The sequence below is a fragment of the Prorops nasuta genome, unplaced genomic scaffold (assembly GCF_024137725.1).
Source record: "Prorops nasuta isolate Cenicafe-Biocafe unplaced genomic scaffold, Cenicafe_Pnas_1.2 PNAS00001, whole genome shotgun sequence".
Taxonomy (NCBI): Eukaryota; Metazoa; Arthropoda; class Insecta; order Hymenoptera; family Bethylidae; genus Prorops; species Prorops nasuta.
Window position 1 is genome coordinate 4,775,136 of NW_027116798.1, and position 22,887 is coordinate 4,798,022.

At 29.3% G+C, this 22,887-nt stretch overlaps 1 protein-coding gene and 3 long non-coding RNA genes across 4 annotated transcripts; 3 read left to right on the top strand and 1 right to left on the bottom strand.

Moving 5' to 3' along the window:
* The first annotated feature begins 2,459 nt into the window (after positions 1-2,459).
* Positions 2,460-3,085, top strand: LOC136778400 (putative nuclease HARBI1). The gene is made up of 2 exons (XM_066735252.1): positions 2,460-2,629; positions 2,794-3,085. The coding sequence occupies exons 1-2, from the start codon at positions 2,460-2,462 to the stop codon at positions 3,083-3,085; spliced, it is 462 nt and encodes a 153-aa protein (XP_066591349.1).
* Positions 3,086-10,439: 7,354 nt separating this feature from the next.
* On the top strand, positions 10,440-11,832 carry LOC136774129 (uncharacterized). The gene is made up of 3 exons (XR_010822740.1): positions 10,440-10,663; positions 10,753-11,257; positions 11,525-11,832. It is a non-coding gene; the product is annotated as an uncharacterized lncRNA (long non-coding RNA).
* Positions 11,833-13,981: 2,149 nt separating this feature from the next.
* On the bottom strand, positions 13,982-16,091 carry LOC136774803 (uncharacterized). Its single transcript, XR_010822871.1, has 4 exons — positions 15,957-16,091; positions 15,278-15,879; positions 14,550-15,188; positions 13,982-13,998 (listed from the first exon to the last, which is right to left on the bottom strand). It is a non-coding gene; the product is annotated as an uncharacterized lncRNA (long non-coding RNA).
* Positions 16,092-16,872: 781 nt separating this feature from the next.
* On the top strand, positions 16,873-17,780 carry LOC136774668 (uncharacterized). Its single transcript, XR_010822835.1, has 2 exons — positions 16,873-17,190; positions 17,402-17,780. It is a non-coding gene; the product is annotated as an uncharacterized lncRNA (long non-coding RNA).
* The last annotated feature ends 5,107 nt before the right edge of the window (positions 17,781-22,887 follow it).

The window sequence follows — 22,887 nt, forward strand, 5'->3', positions numbered from 1 at the left end:
CAGCACTCAACGATGATTTTGATAAAAAGCCTGGTACTATAAATTGTTTCTGGATGGCATTAAACTGGCAATAGGCTCTATGCATGATTGTCATAAGCTGGGATAATGATCCTATAAATGATTTTTAACATCTGATAGCAATCTAGAGAGCCTTGCTGCTTTTCGCTTAAAGCCAAATCTTTTAAGCTCTTCATGAAAATACTTAAAGCTAAACTGTTATAACTCGTAATTCTGGATAGCAGCCATTTTATATTTGATGATGTATAAATTGCTTTGCATCGTAGTTATATAACATTAGAAACATCCAGTTGTAAGCTACGATTCCAGTGATATTAATAAGGTAAAGCACCGATTATTCGTTTATGATGTGTGCTTGTTATAGATAATGTGATAAATTTATTACGGGTGGTGACTTCATTGTCAATTTTATGAATGTGTAAACTTCGTACTATTTTACTTAAAAAGTAATCAAATTTTCCTCATCCCTTTATAAGGAAGATATGCTTAAAAATGACTCTGATTTCTGTAAAATAATACACGTGAAAAGCCTCTGGTTTAGAAATAATAATAAGAATGTTTGGCTTCTTATTCTCAACACAAAAATCACTTCAATTATAGATTAATGTTTGAGAATAAAACTGTTTCACATTTTAAAACTTTTTTCTTCAAGGAATCAATTAATTTCTCCTTCATTTTACAGATTGCTAGAACAGCAGTTTAGGTAATATCGCGCAGCGTTATCAAAGCTATTAGACGCGTTTTTAATAGTAGCAAATCAAATTGTTCGTCTATGTAATTACATATACAAGTGATGTATATATAACAAGAAGATTTCAAGATGTGACTTAAGGAAAGTTTACAGTTTACATTAGTTTTAGAGGATATCAATCAAGATATCAGTTTGTACTACCTGTTAATATATTAAGATGTAAAGTAACTGCGTTAGCTTAATTTTTTGCTAGTTTTGTAATATATGTAATTGAACATAAATTCTTATAGATTAGAATACTAAGTAACTAATTAAATTTCTTTAAGAATTGTTACTAACAATATTTATATTTACATAAAATGCATTTTGTAATATTGCTATATTTTAAGGAAATAGAGGTTTAATGAAAAAAGATTTCGAGCATATATTCTTTGTTCTTTATTTTAAATAAATTTTATTCAACATAAAATTAACAAAATTAATGTATTCTATAACCTGTAACAAAACATAAAACCAATTAGTTGAAAAGAGGAATAGGTATATACAGGGTGTATATATATATTTATCATTATCAATTAATTTTTTTTCTACTGTTAACTACCTCTCTTTTTTTAATTTTTTTAATTTTTCTTTTGACACCTCGATTTGCAGCTGGATCTGCTTTTCTTGCAGCTCTAAAATTTTTATTTTTTTCTCCTCTTTTTCTATTTTCTTTTTAAGGTATAAATTGTAAAGCTGCTGCGAGGGATTACTGGTGGAGGCGGTGGAGCTTGCATTTATAATAATTTCTTGCAGGGGCATACTTTGCCTATGTTTTAGCATAGCCGGTCCGCTTCCACTACCCCAAGAGGGTATTTCATCGTTTTGTAGTAATTCCTATAACCGAAAAAACACGAATATTGATTGTGACATAATGTGGCTATAAATGTATGTATTTAAATTTATATAGCCGTACAGTAAAAACTTCCTCGGGATCATCTACTCTTTCTTGGTTTAAATTTTCTTCGCTGAATAAATCGCCCACAGTGGAGATTGGCGTTGTGGGGGGAAGCATGTCGCTGTCCCTATTTTTTGTTAAAATTACGCCCACAGCTGACTTCCCTATGAGAGAAGCTACTTTCTCTAAGAAAGGATCATTTGTTGGAGCTTCGGACATTCTACCGCCTTATAAGAAAGAAATACAATATTGTCAATAAAATCTATTACTATGATGCAATAATGATACCTATATATATATATATATACCTGTTTTATACAGCTCATTCCTTGTAGCTGCCTTATATTTTCGAGCTTGCATCTTCATATGATTCCAAGTCGTTTTTGGGCACATTTTCTCCCATTGCCCCCCTATATTTTCCTTGACTTGTATGCGAATTTTTTCCCATGTTTTTTCTTTCTGGGCAGGTGTAGTTCCATTGGTCTTCTTATTTTCAATTATGTGAAAATATTTTTCAATGATCATTAAAAATTTTTCTTTTTTTTCATGTACGTTACTCATCTAAGGAAATAACATATACATATATGACAATTCAATGAGAAATTACGATTTTTTATACAATAATATTTACTTACTTTGTATTGAAAATTATATGCAATAACACGAGTGAAAGCTGCTGTCCTTCTCTTCCTTCATTTGTTTTTTATGACTATATTGAAGTGTGTTAAAACAAATGTAAATCATTTTTATTTCTTTATGGAAATTGATGTATAGAGTGCAACATTATTTTGTAGCTGAATAACTTTTGTAGAAATGAGTGAAAATAGAGAGCCTGTTACTATGCGTAATCGTTTGATTTGGCAGAGATGTAACTATTTCGAGTTACTTAATGATGCAGAGTTCTCAAGTCGTTTTCGAGTAAACAAATTGCAGTTTCAGGAAGTTTTGGAACAAATTGGGTCTATTATCCGTCAGAGACAAACGTACGTAAAACACATAAATTTAAAATTATATGTATGAATTAAAATATTATAAAACATTAAATTGAATTGTCGAACAACGGTCATAACATATATTTAGTAGACTATAATGGAGACGATTAATTTTGATTCCTAATAACCCGAAATGTTTCAATTTTCATTTTTAGGAAAAGTGAAATTCCACCGGTTATCCAACTTTTAGTAGCCATTAGGTTTTATGCGACTGGTTGCTTTCTGCAAGTGGCAGCTGATTTTTGTAATATTTGTACAACATCTGCACAGAAAATAGTGCATAGAGTCTCTGCCGCAATAGCTGATTTATTTCATAAATACGTATCATTGCCGAAAACCGATGAAGAAATTATGGAAACAGCAAAACACAATTTCTTACAATCAGGAATGATAAGAGTAATAGGCGCTGTCGATTGTGTGCATATACGTATAAAATCTTATGGTTAGTTTTTAACATAGACATACAGGTACTTCACGACAAAACTGTATAATTAATTATTATAAAAAATTAATTTGTAGAAAAATACTTGAAATAAGGGAGTCTTATAACGTACAGATAGGTATATCAGATAGTATCATTAATTTGTCCCTACGAAGACTTCTTGAAGGTTGTATGATAAGACCACCCTAATTTTCTTGAATAAAACACTCCTTTATTCTTAAATGTTCCAATAGCTTATCTCAATGCCTTCCCAAAATGTAACATGATTTTATCATTTCATCCAATCGTTTTCTAAATGTTTCTATTTGAAATGACATGTGTGGATTGGCTAAAGTAATGGGTCATATGTCACACATTCAGAAACTCATCTACCTATACATTCATGTCAATATAGCTATAGTAAACGACTGTATGCAATAATAGAAATCATAACGTTCTGTGAAACCTTTTGAAAGTATTCGTAGAAATATAAATAGTGCTCCATTTAAATATATAAATGTGAATTTCATGTAGTTTTTAAGTGACCATCCATAAAGTCAACTTAATGATATACGTTTCTTAAGTCCTCCTACATGGCATAAAACTTCTTTAATAAAATCTGTTTAAAAATTCTCATTTATTTATAAAATAATCAGGTGAAAACTTTTATACGGGTAGAGCAAAAATTTGTTACATCTTTCTTATCACCGTGGCTAGTAAAGTCTGATTAAAATACTGTAAGGCAATGTTGAAGAGCTTAAAGGGACGCGTGTACATATATATAGGTAGAATTTTTTCTTTAAGGTCACAGTTTACTAACATTTCCAAGTCATTAGGTTTTTTTTTCATAGAACTTTTTATTGTTTACTGCTTTGAAGTTATTTTCATGCAGACATTTACAAAATACTGTATGATTTAATTTCATCTATCATTTACTACATTTTTAATCTTAAAATTCTATTAAGAAGGTGAGCGACGATTTATGCACGCATGTGCAGTATAGCAGACTAACACACTATTTCTACCAAATCTACATATGCAATTTACGATGGAAATTTCTAATTAACGATTAAATGAACACATAATTTATTACATTGCTATATAGAAGACTGTAATGCTCGTATAGTGTTTAAATTAATTTATTGCCATTTACTTCACTTTGTACTGCTCCATTTTAGGTAAAATAATTTTGTTTTTCTAAATTTACTTCTTTTCAAGTTTTAAAAAGTTAAATTGAAAGATTTGTTTCTGAACTACTTCATTTTTGAGGCATACAGGAAGATAAATCAGATTTTTGCCAAACTCTGCGTGTTTAATTTTAACATAGATAATAAAACATCATTCGTTGTTGAATGAACTACTTAATCATATTATTTGCAGGAGGTGAGGACGCAGAGCTCTGGAGAAACCGTAAAGGTTTCTTCAGCGTAAATGTACAATGCGTGGCTAATAGCCACCTAGAAATAATGGATCTCGTCGTGAGATGGCCAGGCTCCGTACACGACTCAACCATATTCGCACACAGCAGGTTGAAACACAGATTTGACTACTACGAGTGTGGAAATGGTCTTCTACTAGGGGACCGCGGCTACCGCAACGAGCGGTATTTCATGACCCCACTTGCCAACCCGAATACAGCGGCAGAAGTCCTTTTTAACGAAGCGCATATAAGGACTCGTTGTATGGTAAGGGCCTTTATAAATACCGAAAATTTAGTTATTGACAGTCAATAAGGTCAAAAAAGCATTTACAAGAGAAATTTTGATTAAAAATTACATTTAGGCATGAGTTTAATTGATACAGCGTACACGATTGCACGCGTCCGTAACCATCAGTAAACGCAAATGTACATAGAACTTTATAAGAATATTTATAGAAGATATATGGTGATCAAAAAGTTCCGGGCCTCCTAAATAACTTGAGGATGATTAAGATTTTTGAAAAAATGCTTCAGACAAAAGTTGCATAACTTGAAAGAAACTCTAGCAATATTATAAATTAGACTTTGCACTCTACGAGAAACTATAAATTCTTGTGCACATTGGCTTATTTCGATACGGCGACATTTTACAGAACGGTTTAGAAGTTTTCATATTGAACGGTTGGCAACAAAGATGGCGTAATGGAAAAAACATAGATTGGAAACTGACTATTGAAATTGCTATATCATTTTAAGTATGTGTTAGTATTGTGCGACATAATTGTTTAAATGGGTTAAGTAAGAAGTAAACACAAATTTTTTGAGCAAAAGTGATTTATGGTAAATCATAACAACTGATTAATTAATCAAAAATGGATCAGATAAGTTAATCCCTGTTTCAGTTAATATATCTATTATTACATAAACTATATAAAGTGTAGAATATATTTCTTTGTTAAAAAGTTTATAAATTTTACAGGTTAATGGATAAGCAAAGGGATTTGAAGTATTGAAATGAATCCAGAAAATTATTATTTCTTTTTATTAATGTTATTATTTTATATTTTTATTTAATAAACTCTTAATTTTATTTTATATTATTTTATTACTATTTTTCGATATAACTTTACATGAGTTTCTTTCTTCTTTCGACATCATTAAAGAGAGTAAAGTAAACTGAACTAAAATGGTAAGAAACGAGAAGACACAACTACGCGCATGCGCGTTGAGCCAATCTGTGGGTCATCTTGCGACTATCTATCAAACTAAATCTTACATTCCCCTTCAAGATGATTCACAGATTAATTATCACAAACTAAACAAAAAATCAATTTAACAATTTTTTAACAAATTTTTCAAATTTAAAACGTTCCAAAGACTTAGTAAAAATATCCGCTGTTTGTTCCTCAGTAGGACAATATTTTATATCTATAATATCTTTCTTATATAAATCATGAATGTAGTGATATTTTACTTCTATGTGTTTGGAACGTTTATTTACAATTCCATTTTTGATTAAACTAATTGCACTTTGATTGTCCATATACAAGATTATTTTAAAATCTTTTCCAATTAGTGATTTTAACAACATTCTTAAATTTAAAGCCTCTTTACAGCATTCTGTCGCTGCTATGAATTCTGCTTCGGTTGAAGATAATGCTACTATTGACTGTCTTTTTGAGTTCCAACCTATCAAATTTCCAAAGCAGTAAATGGCGAAACCTGTGGTGCTTTTCCTAGTCTCTATATCTCCAGCAAAATCTGCATCACAATAGGCATGTATTTCATCTACATTTAGGTTTTTAGTATTGTATATTAGCCCCAATCCTTTTGTGCCATTAAGATATCTAAAAATCCTTTTGATAGCATCAACAGTTTTACTTGTAGGTTTATCAACGAATCTACTTTCCTTGCTTACAGCGTAAGTTATATCTGGTCTTGTTTTGTTACTGATATATAGCAGACTTCCAATTGCTTCTCTTACTGGGTAGTTTTCATTAGTTCTGCAATTCAACACGTCATTATCAACGATTGATGGAGTGGATACTGTTTTACATAAATTCATATTGAATTGATTCAAAATTCTTTCTATATAAGCAGATTGTGTCAGCATCATTCTGTCTCCTAAGTCTATAATTTCAATTCCTAAGAATGATTCTGGTTTTCTATTAACTGTCATCTTGAACCTATTTTTTAAATCAGCTACAAAGTTTTCCATTTCTTCCTTATTTGATCCTAGTAGTATTGCATCATCTACATATAGGGCTATAATAAGACTAGAATGTTTTTTAATAAATATACATTTTTCTATTTGTAGTTGCTCAAAATCATTTTTTTTCATAAAATCTGTGAAACATTCATTCCATTTATATGAAGATTGTTTCAATCCATAGAGTGATTTTTTAAGTTTGCAGATTTTATTATCTTCTTCAAATCCCTTAGGTAAGTACATGTATATTTCTTCTTCTATGTTTCCATATAAAAATGCCGTTTTGACATCTAGTGTATACATGTGAAGGTTTGCTATAATTTTTATATTCAGAAGTAATCTTATTACATTAGTGCTTACTACTGGGCTGTAAGTATCTATATAATCAACATTATATTTCTGCTCACATCCTCTCACAACTAATCGTGCTTTATATGTTCCATCATTTTTTAATTTAAATACCCACTTATTGGTTAAAGGTCTTTTAGGGATATTCTTATTTTCTATTATCTCCCACGTTTCATTATCCTTTAAGGATTGCATTTCTTCATCTATGGCTTTTTTCCAATTCAACTTGTCCGGTCCTGTGTTAGCCTCCTCGAATGTTAAAAATACAAATTCATTCAAATGATTAGGATACTTCTTTATTCGTTGAGATCTTCTTGGGGTATTTTCTTGTTCTCGTGTTATTAATTCTTCTTCTATTATGTCTTCATAGATTGAGTCTTCTGATTCTTGATCCGATTGCTCCTCTTCTTGTATATGTCCTAAGCCATTACTTGTCTCATCCTTTTGTTGCTCTAAATTTAAGTCAAGTGCTATTGGTTCACTTACTTTAATCATTTTATTACTAGAGTCTTCATTAAATATCACATCTCTGGATAGTATTATTCTTTGTTTCGATTTGTCAAAAAGACGATATCCATTCGTAGCATATCCTACGAAAATATATTCTTTGCTTCTGCTGTCCAATTTCTTTAATTGACCTGGAATCTTAACATAAGCTTTGCAACCAAACAGTTTTAATCTTTTTAGATCAGGCTTTTTATTATACCAGAGTTCAGATGGAGTTTTATTGACTGATGTGGTCGGGGATCTATTTATTATATATGTAGAAGTATATACTGCTTCTCCCCACATTGTTTTATGAAGTCCTGAATCTATTAGTAATGCTCTGGTCTTATTCATTATAGTTCGGTTCATTCTCTCCGCCTTACCATTTAATTGTGGTGTGTAGGGAGTTGTAAGGTCAAGTATAATTCCCTTTTCCTTTATCCAATTCCTTATTTGGGAATTGACATATTCCAATCCATTGTCACTTCTTATTGTTTTTACTTTTCTTTCAAATTGTGTTTCTACTAATTGAACGTATTGTTTTATTATATTTGGAGCTTCTGATTTTGCATTAATCAGATACACTGTCAGAAAATTTGTGTGGTCATCTAGAAAAGTAATGAAATACCTCTTATTATCCCATGTCGTAGGACTAATTGGACCACATACATCGGTATGAATAATATCCAATGGATTCTTTGCACGATTTCTAGATTTACCAAATTTTATTCTTGTTTGTTTTGCCTTTGGGCAAACATCACATGTATTAATCATTGTTTTAAGTTCTTCTTCACTTACCTCAAAATCAGGTGATAATTTTTTTAATTTTGTCATGCTCTGTATACTAGCATGTGCAAGTCGTCTATGCCAAAGTTGCACCTTTGATTTGGTATTTATTAGATGTGATGTTTCATTCTTTCCTTCTAAATTTATTATGTAGAGTCCATTTTCCATTTTGTTCCCCTTCAAAACAACTCCTTCTTTTTTAATTAATACATTGTTTTTCTTAAACGTTATTTCTCCACCTTTATCTGTGATTGCACTGACAGATAAGAGATTGGAGGTTAAGTCTGGAATCATTAATACATTATTAAGTGTACAATTTTTAAATTTTAATGATCCAATATATTCGGTTTTCATTGTTTCATTATTCTTTGCTAATCCAACATTTGTAACATATTTTTGCAGGTTACACATGTTATCAGCATTATATGTCATGTGCGATGAAGAACCTGAATCTATTATCCACATGTCACTATTTGGTTTTGTTGTATTTGTTAGCAAAGCTATATTTTCGGTGTCATTGGTTTTATTACTTCCAGATGATCTTCTATTTCTAAAAAAACAATTCTTTTCTTCGTGGTTGTTCTTTTTACAAATTTTACATATCGTTTTATTTTCATTACAATTAGAGGCAAAATGTCCCACCTTGCCACATTTAAAGCACTGTATTTCTTTAGTATTAACTTTACAATTTCTTGCTATGTGTCCTTTCTTGTTACATTTGTAACAATTCTTTTCAGACAATTTAAAAGCAACAGGCATTTCCTTTTCACTTTTGTTTCTAGCCTCTTCTGTTAGTAATCTCGACACTAAATTCTCAAAACTTTTCTCTTCTTCTCCTGTAGATTCCCATGCTGTGAGAAAATATTGATAATTTTCTGGTAATGTAACTAAAATTTTAGACATTAACATATCATTGTTAAGTTTTTCACCAAGCGAATTTAGTCTATGAGCAAGATTTTCTAAACTGCTGATGTGTGTTGCCATGTCGCTAGTAGTTTTATACGTGTAACTAAAAAATTCTTGTAATAACTGACATTTCTGTTGTGCCGTTTCTCGCTCAAAAATAGTTTTTAATTTCTCCCACATTTGAAAAGCATTTTTACAATTTAGGATATGCATAGTAGGTTTCTTACCTATTGTAGTTATAATTATTTTTTGAGCTATGGCGTCCTTTTTTAGCCAGGCATCATTTTGTGATGGTATCACTGTTTCTTCCGTGGCAATTTTATATAATTCTTGTGCCTTTAACAAGATGGAAACTTGAAACTTCCATAGAGTATAGCCTTCAGAGTCTTCCAATTTTTCGATGTGCACTAGGTCTTCGGTTTTCGCCATTTTGTAATATCAACCACGTTGCTATCAATTTTGAACTTTTATTTAACTTTAGTTTTATCGTGCTGTCATGAGCTAATCACTTAGTCTGGGCCCATAACCTGTTATTATTTTATATTTTTATTTAATAAACTCTTAATTTTATTTTATATTATTTTATTACTATTTTTCGATATAACTTTACATGAGTTTCTTTCTTCTTTCGACATCATTAAAGAGAGTAAAGTAAACTGAACTAAAATGGTAAGAAACGAGAAGACACAACTACGCGCATGCGCGTTGAGCCAATCTGTGGGTCATCTTGCGACTATCTATCAAACTAAATCTTACAATTAATTTTTAATGTAAGAAAATAAGTAATATCTTTTTAATGTATATTATTATTAGCTAATAATTTACTCAATTTTGCTTAAATTTACAGATAATAGAACACTGAAAAGGGAGATGAAGGTGCCATAAAGGAACAATGGTGACATGAATACAAAGAAAAAGAACTGAGAGAATAGGATTCATAAATCACCAAAAGGGCAAATTAAGTAAAAACGAGAAGTTTTAATTAAAAAAGACATAATCTACTCATAAGAAAGCCATTCCAACCAATACAATGTCTACTGTTAAGCAGTGTTCTCAGTGCGTACAAAGAATGTGGAAACTTATAATGCCTGAAAATCAGTTAAGTATCCTCAGCAGTGTAGTTGCTTTGCATGTATATGTGTGCGTTTGATGTAATTAATCATACAATTATTGTGCTGAAAATGTACTTTGTTTCTTTGTAATAATTTTCTTATAATTAGATTTACAAAATGTATGGCTAATCCTCTTTTGAATATGTAATATATAGACCATGTAAGTTTTCAGTTAATGAAAGGACGTTGTTTCAAATATGTGAATCAAAGGCGATTAAATTAAAATTGAATTAAAACATCTGAAAAGCAAAAACTTACGCTTGCTTTATTTAAAAACAACAGCTATAGGATGCAAAGATTAAGAATAGGTGGTGAATCTAGGAAGGAATTGTGTACGGTATGCTTCAACTTATTTATGAATCTACAACTATATATTAAAATTTGAAAACTAATTTTCTTTATGAATAATCTACTGTTTTAATTTAGAATTTCGAGCCGAGTAATGTACCAGAATATGAAAGCAAAATATCAAATACAGAGAGGCGAGTGGATGAAAGAAGTAATTTGGCTCTCAATAAAGGAGAACAAAAGCTTTCTCTTCTAAAATTATTGGCTTAAAAAATAGAAGACAAGTGTTTTGAAGTGATAATTTTTAATTGGACATGAACGCAGCTATTTGTATAAGTAAAACAGGAGAAACGTCAGATAAGCTAATATTTGTTATAATTAATACATCTATTGTTAATGTAATGTAGAACGAATGACTTTGTTAAAATATTTATAAATTTTACAGGTAATTCTAGGATTATCGAACATGATTCAAATTCTGAGATAGCAAGAAACCTGGCCTTGGAATCTGCAGTATATTTTTAAAACGCTACTATGGAAATTATGCTCTACTATTTCTTGACCAACTTTCTAAATAATTGGACATTGAAAGAGGAGACGAAGATGCTATAGTGAAACAATACTGGCATGAATACGAAGAAAAGTAATAGAAATAATGAATGATATAAATACACCAGGAGATCATTTTGACAAAAAATTAGACATTTTAATTGAAAAATTTACTTTTCTCATGAGAAAGTCAGTTTATTGTATTCCAACCCAGAAGTAATCTGTAAACTTAGCAAATCAGTATTAATAATTAACTTTTCATAGCAATGTACTTGATGTTTAGAATTATTTCTGGTTCTTTGCCTTAATGTCGTAGATCAAATTTTTTTAATGCATTATTAATTTCAATTTTTTTTTTTAGGTTTTGGAGATCAGTTGATGCACTAGAATATAAAAACCAAAAATGAAATACAGACTAAAAAGTACATAATCGAAGCCCTTTATTTTGGAAAAGACAATAATAGTTTATTTTACTCAAGATAATGTTTATGAAACTTAAAAATAATTTACATTATAATTTATTACCTTTGAGCTTGAAAGCAATACTTTTGATATACATGATTGATTGATTAACGAAAATAATATTATCCTATATATATATTATAAGATGCATCTCACAGGGCTCTGCACATTGGTTTTTACTCTTTACATCAAATTATAGCCTTTATTTAGCGTGCAGAAGATTTTTTTCAAATGTAAATATATGGATGTAATAAATTCATCGGTATATTTATTGTTAAAGTCATTTTTGAAAAACATTTTGTAACTTTAAAAATTATATGTTCGACTACAACTTTGTGCAATTTTTATTATCAAAATTTTCATTTAAAAAAAATATATATATGTCATGTTAATCGAAAAAATGATCTAAAAATAAATTCAAAATGAATACGTATCTAAGACGTTTATGCATATTTTTGTTTTATTTATTTAAAATATATATTTTCTGAACCATATTGTACATACTTTCTTCAACCCCTCTTTCTCTGCCCCTTCTTATATATACCGAATATATATAGTTAATGTTTACAGTTGCCTGAATTTAAATTTATAGTTAACATTTATAATTGTTCACATAAGATGAATAACCCAAAGAACACGAAATCTAGCCGAAAAATTTGGATGTTCGGTGGATTTCGTTACTATATTACCAAGACGAAAAATGAAAGAATGTAAGTTTTCTATTTATTAAAAAAAATAAATAAAGGTTAAGTTACTTATAAAAATTTGAATATATCTTTAGATATTTAAACTGTATAAAATATAAACAGTTAGGTTGTAAAGCTCATGGCATTTTTCATGACAATAATTTTAAAAGTTCAGAAGGATCGCATAATCATGAGCCCGATGAAAAAAAGAACAAGAAAAGGGAATTTTACAAAAATGTCTTAGGAATGACACAAACACGAGGAACAAAACCAAAAGATTTATACAATGCTGCAATAACGAAGTAATTATATTTGTATTTCCAAGCTAAACATCATAATTAATAACTTTTTTTTTTATTTAAAACAGTCAGCCAGAAATGAATAATGTGGTTAATTTTCCCTCGTGTAGAAGAACGATACAAAGATATATAAAGAATACACAAAATATACAGAATATTAAATTAAACAATGGAACACTAAAAGAACTGGGAGAAAATTTAATTAGAAATAAAGATATATTAAAATACAGAAATAATACTGAGAATTATACAATAAGTATTAAAATTATACAAAATTTGAATTATTATAGCCTCATTTTTTATGATGAGCAATTTATTAATACTATAAACGGCGAAAATATTTTTATCGATGGAACATTTAAATCCGTCCCAAATTTAAAAGATAAAAACTTGCAGTTAATAACTGTGCTAATTAGCATTGATGATGATTCAGATAAAGTAAATTTATATTTTATAATCGTATTTTATCTGATATACTGATACTTTAAATAACAATATTTTCTTATATTATATTCAATTCTTTCTGCATATTTTCAACAGGTTTTACCATGCATGTGGATCATAATGAATAACAAAATGCAAGAAAACTATATAGAAGTTTTCAATTTCTTTAAATCTAAATTCCCTCAATTACATCCTAAAGTAGCAATGACAGATTATGAAATAGGTTTAAGTAATTCTTTAAGAACAGTATATCTAAATATAAAAACTACGCACTGCTTCTTCCATTTTGCTCAAGTATGTAATACATTAATCAAAAAATTCATTTTATCTCGACTATATCACTTTATTATTTATATTAGAAATTTGATTCATGTTGTATGATACATTGTTTCATAGGCTTTAATGAAGAAAGCGCAATCATTGAACATAATCAATAGAAAAAAAAATAAGCTCACTTATCCCGAATATTTCATAGTCATAAAGAAAATAATATCTTTAGCATTATTACCAGCAAAGCAAATTGTCGAGGTTTTTAATTTATTAAAAACTGATGTTAATAAACGTTTTGGATCCTATTTCAACTTATATTTTGCATATTTTGAAAAATTTTGGCTAAAAAAGATAGGCCCAGAAAATTTTTCAGTTCACAAATTGAAACATAGGACAAACAATAAATGTGAAAATTATCATAGTGTACTAAGCAAAAGCTTAGGAAAAGCTCCTCACCCTACCCTCTTCCTGAGTAAGAATATTTTTTATAATATATAATACAAATAATGTTTATACCTATTCTCTATTAGTAGGTGACATTTCCTATGTGGTTAACATGATTTTTGAATCCTTCTCATTATTAGGTAGATTTTGGTACCAAAGTAATACATTTTATTTCCTTTTTCATAAGATTTGTTGCGTTTTCACACTTTACAGGCCAAATCAAGCTATTACTAAAGGAAAACAGAAATATTATACACAGCATAAAAACTGGAACCTACAAACAACGAGAGATAAACAAGATTTCAAAAGAAAGAAATGAAGAGATTAATAAAATATATAAAAACATAGATGATATCACAGAAAACTCTAACATCATGGAAAAAGAAAAATGTATATTGCAAATATTAGATGAAACAGAAGAAATAAAATATTTAAAAGAAACTGAAAAAAACAATATGAAACAGACATTATATAATATAAATATAGCGAATAAAGAAACACCAATTAAAACACAAAATGGAACAATGCCTATTATCAAAATAAACAGTAATAAAGAAATAGAAGTTTTGAATAAATTAATTTCTTTAAAAAATTTGTACTTAAATTATAATAGTGAGATAAGATTTGTTGTTATTAACAATAGTAATTAAAATGTTTTGTGGAAGTAATACTTATTTTTTTATTTTAAAACTTTTAAAAAGCTTTATATTTATGACATTGTTTTTTAAGATAACTCAATATATTACTATAATAGCAACTATTATAATGATTTGATACATACACCGTTTGCTGATAAGCACAATGCGTTCGTTCCAATGATGTTTTTATGAGAAAAGTAAATTTTTCAATTAAAATGTCTAATTTTTTGTCAAAATGATCTCCTGGTGTATTTATATCATTCATTATTTCTATTACTTTTCTTCGTATTCATGCCAGTATTGTTTCACTATAGCATCTTCGTCTCCTCTTTCAATGTCCAATTATTTAGAAAGTTGGTCAAGAAATAGTAGAGCATAATTTCCATAGTAGCGTTTTAAAAATATACTGCAGATTCCAAGGCCAGGTTTCTTGCTATCTCAGAATTTGAATCATGTTCGATAATCCTAGAATTACCTGTAAAATTTATAAATATTTTAACAAAGTCATTCGTTCTACATTACATTAACAATAGATGTATTAATTATAACAAATATTAGCTTATCTGACGTTTCTCCTGTTTTACTTATACAAATAGCTGCGTTCATGTCCAATTAAAAATTATCACTTCAAAACACTTGTCTTCTATTTTTTAAGCCAATAATTTTAGAAGAGAAAGCTTTTGTTCTCCTTTATTGAGAGCCAAATTACTTCTTTCATCCACTCGCCTCTCTGTATTTGATATTTTGCTTTCATATTCTGGTACATTACTCGGCTCGAAATTCTAAATTAAAACAGTAGATTATTCATAAAGAAAATTAGTTTTCAAATTTTAATATATAGTTGTAGATTCATAAATAAGTTGAAGCATACCGTACACAATTCCTTCCTAGATTCACCACCTATTCTTAATCTTTGCATCCTATAGCTGTTGTTTTTAAATAAAGCAAGCGTAAGTTTTTGCTTTTCAGATGTTTTAATTCAATTTTAATTTAATCGCCTTTGATTCACATATTTGAAACAACGTCCTTTCATTAACTGAAAACTTACATGGTCTATATATTACATATTCAAAAGAGGATTAGCCATACATTTTGTAAATCTAATTATAAGAAAATTATTACAAAGAAACAAAGTACATTTTCAGCACAATAATTGTATGATTAATTACATCAAACGCACACATATACATGCAAAGCAACTACACTGCGGAGGATACTTAACTGATTTTCAGGCATTATAAGTTTCCACATTCTTTGTACGCACTGAGAACACTGCTTAACAGTAGACATTGTATTGGTTGGAATGGCTTTCTTATGAGTAGATTATGTCTTTTTTAATTAAAACTTCTCGTTTTTACTTAATTTGCCCTTTTGGTGATTTATGAATCCTATTCTCTCAGTTCTTTTTCTTTGTATTCATGTCACCATTGTTCCTTTATGGCACCTTCATCTCCCCTTTCAGTGTTCTATTATCTGTAAATTTAAGCAAAATTGAGTAAATTATTAGCTAATAATAATATACATTAAAAAGATATTACTTATTTTCTTACATTAAAAATTAATAAAAAGAAATAATAATTTTCTGGATTCATTTCAATACTTCAAATCCCTTTGCTTATCCATTAACCTGTAAAATTTATAAACTTTTTAACAAAGAAATATATTCTACACTTTATATAGTTTATGTAATAATAGATATATTAACTGAAACAGGGATTAACTTATCTGATCCATTTTTGATTAATTAATCAGTTGTTATGATTTACCATAAATCACTTTTGCTCAAAAAATTTGTGTTTACTTCTTACTTAACCCATTTAAACAATTATGTCGCACAATACTAACACATACTTAAAATGATATAGCAATTTCAATAGTCAGTTTCCAATCTATGTTTTTTCCATTACGCCATCTTTGTTGCCAACCGTTCAATATGAAAACTTCTAAACCGTTCTGTAAAATGTCGCCGTATCCTTATTTCAAATATGACATCCTACATTTTTATAGTATAATTAAAGCAGATGTGCAGGTGATTTAATTTCCCCACTTTGTACGATCACAATAAAAAGGAGATATAAACCTAACTATGATTATTTTAAATGGTACCCCAAAATTCATTACATACTACTCTTGTAACTTATCTGAAAAGATTTTCAAAACCTTTTATAAATGCATTATTTCAGCTAGTGAAAAGTTAGATAAAAAGGATTCCAATTGCATGCAAGTGAGCGACTACGCGCGAAAATGTTTACCGATTGTGCGCATTGCAGAAACTCACATATACATGCATTTTAAACTATAAATATCTAGTGCATTACTAGCTGAAATGACTTGTTCGTATAGTGTTTTGAAAAGCTATTAAGATAAGCTATATATAAGAATATGCAATAAAATATTGGATTGTTATTTAAAATACTCTTGTTGACCTGCATATAAAAGATAAGAAATTTAATTTTTTTTCTGAAACTTACTTTTTTAAATGCTCAGATGCAGGTTGCATTTTTTAAAACTATAATGCCATGTATGTTTATTTTAAATATTTTAGGTGGAAAGATGCTTTGGCATTTGGGGACGCATGTTCGCTGTCCTCACAATCGGATCGCGCTTCCACACACCAGAGCGAACGATAAATGTTATTTTGGCTACAGCAGTCTTATATAATATTATAAGACGGGACAAAAAAGTTCAACAAAATGGATTACAAAATTATCTGCAAATACCAGAGGTATTCTCATTGCCAACGGAAGATGACCGCCAATATTTAATTAATAATTATTTTCAAAGGTTTGTATAAGTTTATTCTTTATATATATACTGTATATATAAGCTGTTTAACTATACATATATTTGGAGAAATAGGGTGTAGCACATCATTAAGATAATCATGAATCATTTTTAAATTTATCTTATCAATGATATATATTATAATTATAAATATAATAAAAAATTACAAAATATACTTGTTTAATAAAGTGGAAAATGTATTCATTTTCAGATTAGTATGAAGAAATTAATTATCACTTAAATGGAGGGGGTTTTAGTGAGTAGTCCCATTTCCTACACAGTGGGGAATACCAAACATACCCCTGACCGACCAACATCAAATGTCGGGGGATGCATAAATGCATTTCCCCCTTCACTATAATGAAAAAAAAAAAGATTATTGCGAGTACCCAATTCACAAGGTACCCCATAATATCATAGAAATAATAAATTTAAATATTTTATGTACGAATTGTAAATATAATATAGTTTTATCCATTTTGTGAAATGTACATATATAAAGATATATACATATGCTTTATTAGTTGTAACCTTTGTAAAATTTTCTAAGTCGTACAACTGAAAATATAAAATTATAAAAATCTCCTATAGTCATTATACAGTTATTGTACATTCATAAAAATCAATAGAAAATATTAATTTTATAAAGCTATTTATAAATTGCTACTGTATATAATTTTCATAACTTTTTCTTTTAAACAGCGTAGCTTTAAGTATTTTCATGAAGAGCTTAAAAGATTTGGCTTTAAGCGAAAAGCAACAAGGCTCTCTAGATTGCTATCAGATGTTAAAAATCATTTATAGGATCATTATCCCAGCTTATGACAATCATGCATAGAGCCTATTGCCAGTTTAATGCCATCCAGAAACAATTTATAGTACCAGGCTTTTTATCAAAATCATCGTTGAGTGCTGTATTCCCTGGCATGCAAACTGTTTTTTGTTGTAGCTGTTATTCCTAAAAAACAGAAATATTTTACAAGTTTCATGAATTACAATAAATTGTAAGGTGCAACAGACCATTGTACATGAATCATACTCAGCTTTTTATACACAATGTTCAAAGATTACCTGAAAATGAATCATATGGTTTGTGCATTGTTGATATTCCATCTATACAGCTTAGCAAAGCACAAATTGGTGTCAAAGTATTGCAGTAGCTTTATAGGTAGAGGCAAATATATTTGTAGACTATCCTTTAAGGCAGTTTTGGAATCTGAGGCTTTATCATCCAAGTCACCATGTGCCTGTCAAAAAGTCTCCAATTTGTTTAGTTTACAAAATTTTCTTTAGCTGTTAACTCTACAAATTGACAATGCATAGAAACTAAATAACCAAAGTATCTGTAACAGATAATATTTCTCAGAAAGCATCACGTGTGCATTGTAATACATTTTATCCATATTGATAACTTTTTACTTATCTGACACAGATGCGAACATGACCACCGAGTCGACCTCTCAAATTAAAGTTTACAAGCATTCTAATTCTTAATCACACAAGTCAGCCTCCTGAAGCTACTCCACAATGCTGCCTGTCCAAATCTTTCATTTTCAATCAACTTTATTTTTTTGGAAATTCTTCTTTTCGTCTTATTCAAAGCTCGATATTTCAGATGCTCCAGAACTATAATTCAAAACAATGTTTGGACTACAATGTAATAATTAGCTGTCGTGTCCATCGAGAGCTCCAACCGACACAGCCAAGCTATACGTAACGCTTCCTGCAAAACAGAACGGATTTGCTATTAAGGGTAAAACAACAGGGCTCCCTCCTTTGCAGTAAAGTAATAAAAATCATTTGTAAGGTCGCATACCAAAATAGTCATGTCTTTAGAGCTGGTTTCGCTGTAGATTCAGGCCATACATATGGATTTTATAGCAGTATTAAGCTGCATCGCAATAGCTACTCAATGCATATTATTATATGGCATGGAAATTGCTCATTCCTGCAGCTATACTCCAACAGTAAATAAATATTTTCCCAGCATTTTTAATTACACGTACCAATTGCTAAGCATGAAAGATCTTTCAGCACTAACGCTTACTTAAATTTTAAATACAATATTTAAAAATTACTTGACTATGATCCATATACAGCATCTGGACTCTTATCAGTTTGCATCAAAACAGCTTGGACAGAGCAGAGAAAGAAAACGGATATAACCGAACCTCGTATGTAGATATACTCCCTTGGATGAATAAAAATACCCGACGTACCTGTAAATTATATTTCTCACAAAGCATCGCATATATTGTAACAAGTTTAACACATAATGATCAATTTATACTTATCTGAAATAGATTCGAACAAAACCCCTGAGTTGACCTGTCAAATTTGTGTTTACCTAAACCTTATACTACTTAATCTTACAAGTCAGCCGCAATCAGCCGGTACAACTTGCAGCGTAGCTACTTTGCAGAACTGCCAACTCAAAATGACCATTTTCAGATTTTTTGTTTCTTATTTGGCAATCCTACTTTCCATCGTAAAATGGCCCAGAGAGTGAATAGGGAATATGGAAGAGCTGTGATAGTTAATTGCTATTCTATCCCCACTTCTAAAAGGAAAATAGGGGTAAGGATAAATAAGAAATATTGGCACTAATTGGGAGCTCCGTCTGACTAGTTTAAGCGGGAAAGAAGCAAAATTGACAAATGTTGGTTTCATTATTTTGGAATTAAATTTCAAACGTTTGTTTATATAAATCTAAGGGCCTGATAAAGTAAGTGAAATAAAATTTAAAATAATACAATATCGTGTATAGTTAAAAAATTAATCTTTTATTTCTTTTTAACAATTGTTATGAATAATGAATTTAGTTCGTGTAGACTCTACCAATTTTAATTTAATTTATTTTGATAACTGTCTTCTTTCAATTAATTGCAATAATTTAGTAGTACAGCAAAAATGAAAAATTCCAGTAGCAACTTTATCCCTCCATATATTTTTAATATAATTTTATAAACTACTCACTACTTTTTTCTTGCAGTAGGACATCCATTTTTATTTTATCAAAATAAATTAAATTAAAATTGGTAGAGTCTACACGAACTAAATTCATTATTCATAACAACTGTTAAAAAGAAATAAAAGATTAATTTTTTAACTATACACGATATTGTATTATTTTAAATTTTATTTCACTTACTTTATCAGGCCCTTAGATTTATATAAACAAACGTTTGAAATTTAATTCCAAAATAATGAAACCAACATTTGTCAATTTTGCTTCTTTCCCGCTTAAACTAGTCAGACGGAGCTCCCAATTAGTGCCAATATTTCTTATTTATCCTTACCCCTATTTTCCTTTTAGAAGTGGGGATAGAATAGCAATTAGCTATCACAGCTCTTCCATATTCCCTATTCACTCTCTAACTTGCTTCCGGACACAGAATTACTAGACGGAGTGAATAGGGAATTCTAGGGAAAGCTCCGTCGGAGTGAAAAGAGTTTAATTCCGAACTCAACTACTGGATCCGACTGCAGCCCAAGGTTCAAGGTTGCCAAGTGGGTAGAGGGTAAAGTGCCATAAAATTTTATAGTTACTTTCTAGGGATGGAGCTTTCGATGAGTAGACTATATTATAATGTATTTTGTGCGCATGCGTGCGAGTAGAAGAAACTTACGAACACAAGTAATCCAAAAATGTTTTCATGTAAATGTGTGTGCATTGATACTTACAGCTGAAATTAAAAGATTATAATAAGTAATATAGAAAGTTTGAGGCATAAAAGAATTAAAAGTATAATAACCATCTCTGTAAGAAAACCAAAGAGAAATGGCCTGTCATTCACTATACATATTGATGCCATATGGCATATGCACAAAGAATATAACAAAAATACTTTTAGATAAGTATATCTTTTGTATATAATAAGTGCATATTCAAGAATAAATCTTTTGTATGCTTTGTGGATGTATTTTGTTTATTTTACAGATTTAATCATTTATTTATTGTAAGCCATCTTCAATTTTTTATTGATCTGAAGTTTACATAGAATGGAAATCTCCCACAGAATAATTTCCATACCCTTCGACAAAGAGTGAAAGATCAACTTAGTAATTTTTGACATATTGTCTAACAATAGCATGTTATATATTGTGTTTATATGCTTGATTAACACTAATACTTTACATATCGAAAGTACTCTTGACTATTTAATTAGAAAAATTTCATCATACAGTCTTAGGTCTAGTTGAGATAGTGTCTTTAATAGGTCTGTTGATTTGATATTATTTGTAATATTCTAATGTATTTTTCATATTATTATTATATATCGAGTTTCGAAGCTGCAATTAAGATCCTCATACCGTGTTTAATGATTACAGGAAGTTCAACTTATATATAAAAGAAGAAAATATTTGGAATTGTCATACAAGAATGAGATAAGGAAATGGAGGAATTTTTACCAGCAGCCATAAAGGAAATTTCATAAGTATTTTCTGAACGGTGTGAAAAGATGAGAACAATTCAACAACTCCTATATGGTAGCATGTGTGGTATCTATGCTATTATTGTAATATGTATAGTTTGCTACGACATTATATCTTCAACAATAACACAGACCTGGAAAATTCAATTTTCTCAGTTTCAAGAATGGATGGGAAGGAGGGGGGGGGGGGCAATTCTTCCATTTTTTTTACTGAATATGAATGTGGCTTTGAAATTTCTCTATCACATCAGGTGTTTTGAAATATCAGTTAAATGGCTGAAAAACGGCTGTTTTCCTCAGTTTATGATTTTTATTTTAGAGAACAAATTTTCTTTTTCTAAATTACCACTATTGCATCGCATCCTGCTAGTATAATAAGTTTTGAAAATGGATTTTAAAGCTAACGAATAATACTATATGGTTTAATTGTGGAATTTAAACAAAATTCGTTCTCTGAAGTAAAATAATGAAAATGGCGAAAAAAGCCATTTTGTACTATTTAAGCTAAAAATTAAAAAAAAATCTGATGTACTGGAGTAATTTCAAAATCAGGTTCGTTTACAACACAATAAGATCTACAAGAATCGTCTCCGACCATTTTTAAAAATGAGGAAAATGAGATTTGGCACGTCTGTGTAAATATTTATTAAAATAAAGTGTATTAATTACTTTTCATATTATAAAAAAGAGGAATATAAAAAGCAACTTTAAAATACAATAAGTAACAGCTATAACACTAGTGAGATTAGACTGTTAAAATCTGGGTGTAGATAAGTGATGCTGAAATTATAAGGTTCTCAAAGGCGAGTGTTTAGAAAGGCTATAACTATTATTCTTCATCAAAAATATCTTCAGCTTTAGTGTAGAAAACATTAAAATTGTGTAATATGAAAAGGGGAATTTGTAAACGATTATATGGTATCATAAAAAATAATAGTAAAGCATTACGTAATTTATGAAAAAAAAATTATTTTATTGAAGACGAAGAAACACTAAAAAAGGAATACAAATATTTGTTTAAACATGCATACAAGTTTTACCTATTTATGAGTTCGCTCCTTAGTAAAGGATAATATTAAACACGTCAATGTATCCACTAAATTGTGTAGACATGCATAATCAAAATGTGTTTGTATGTTTTCTGAATAAGTTTTATTTAATTTCAATAAAAAATAAGAATAGTTTGCATTTCAAAACTATTATACAGTCTACATTTTGTAACTGAAAGAAAAAATATATGATTTCATAATCTCCAAATTAA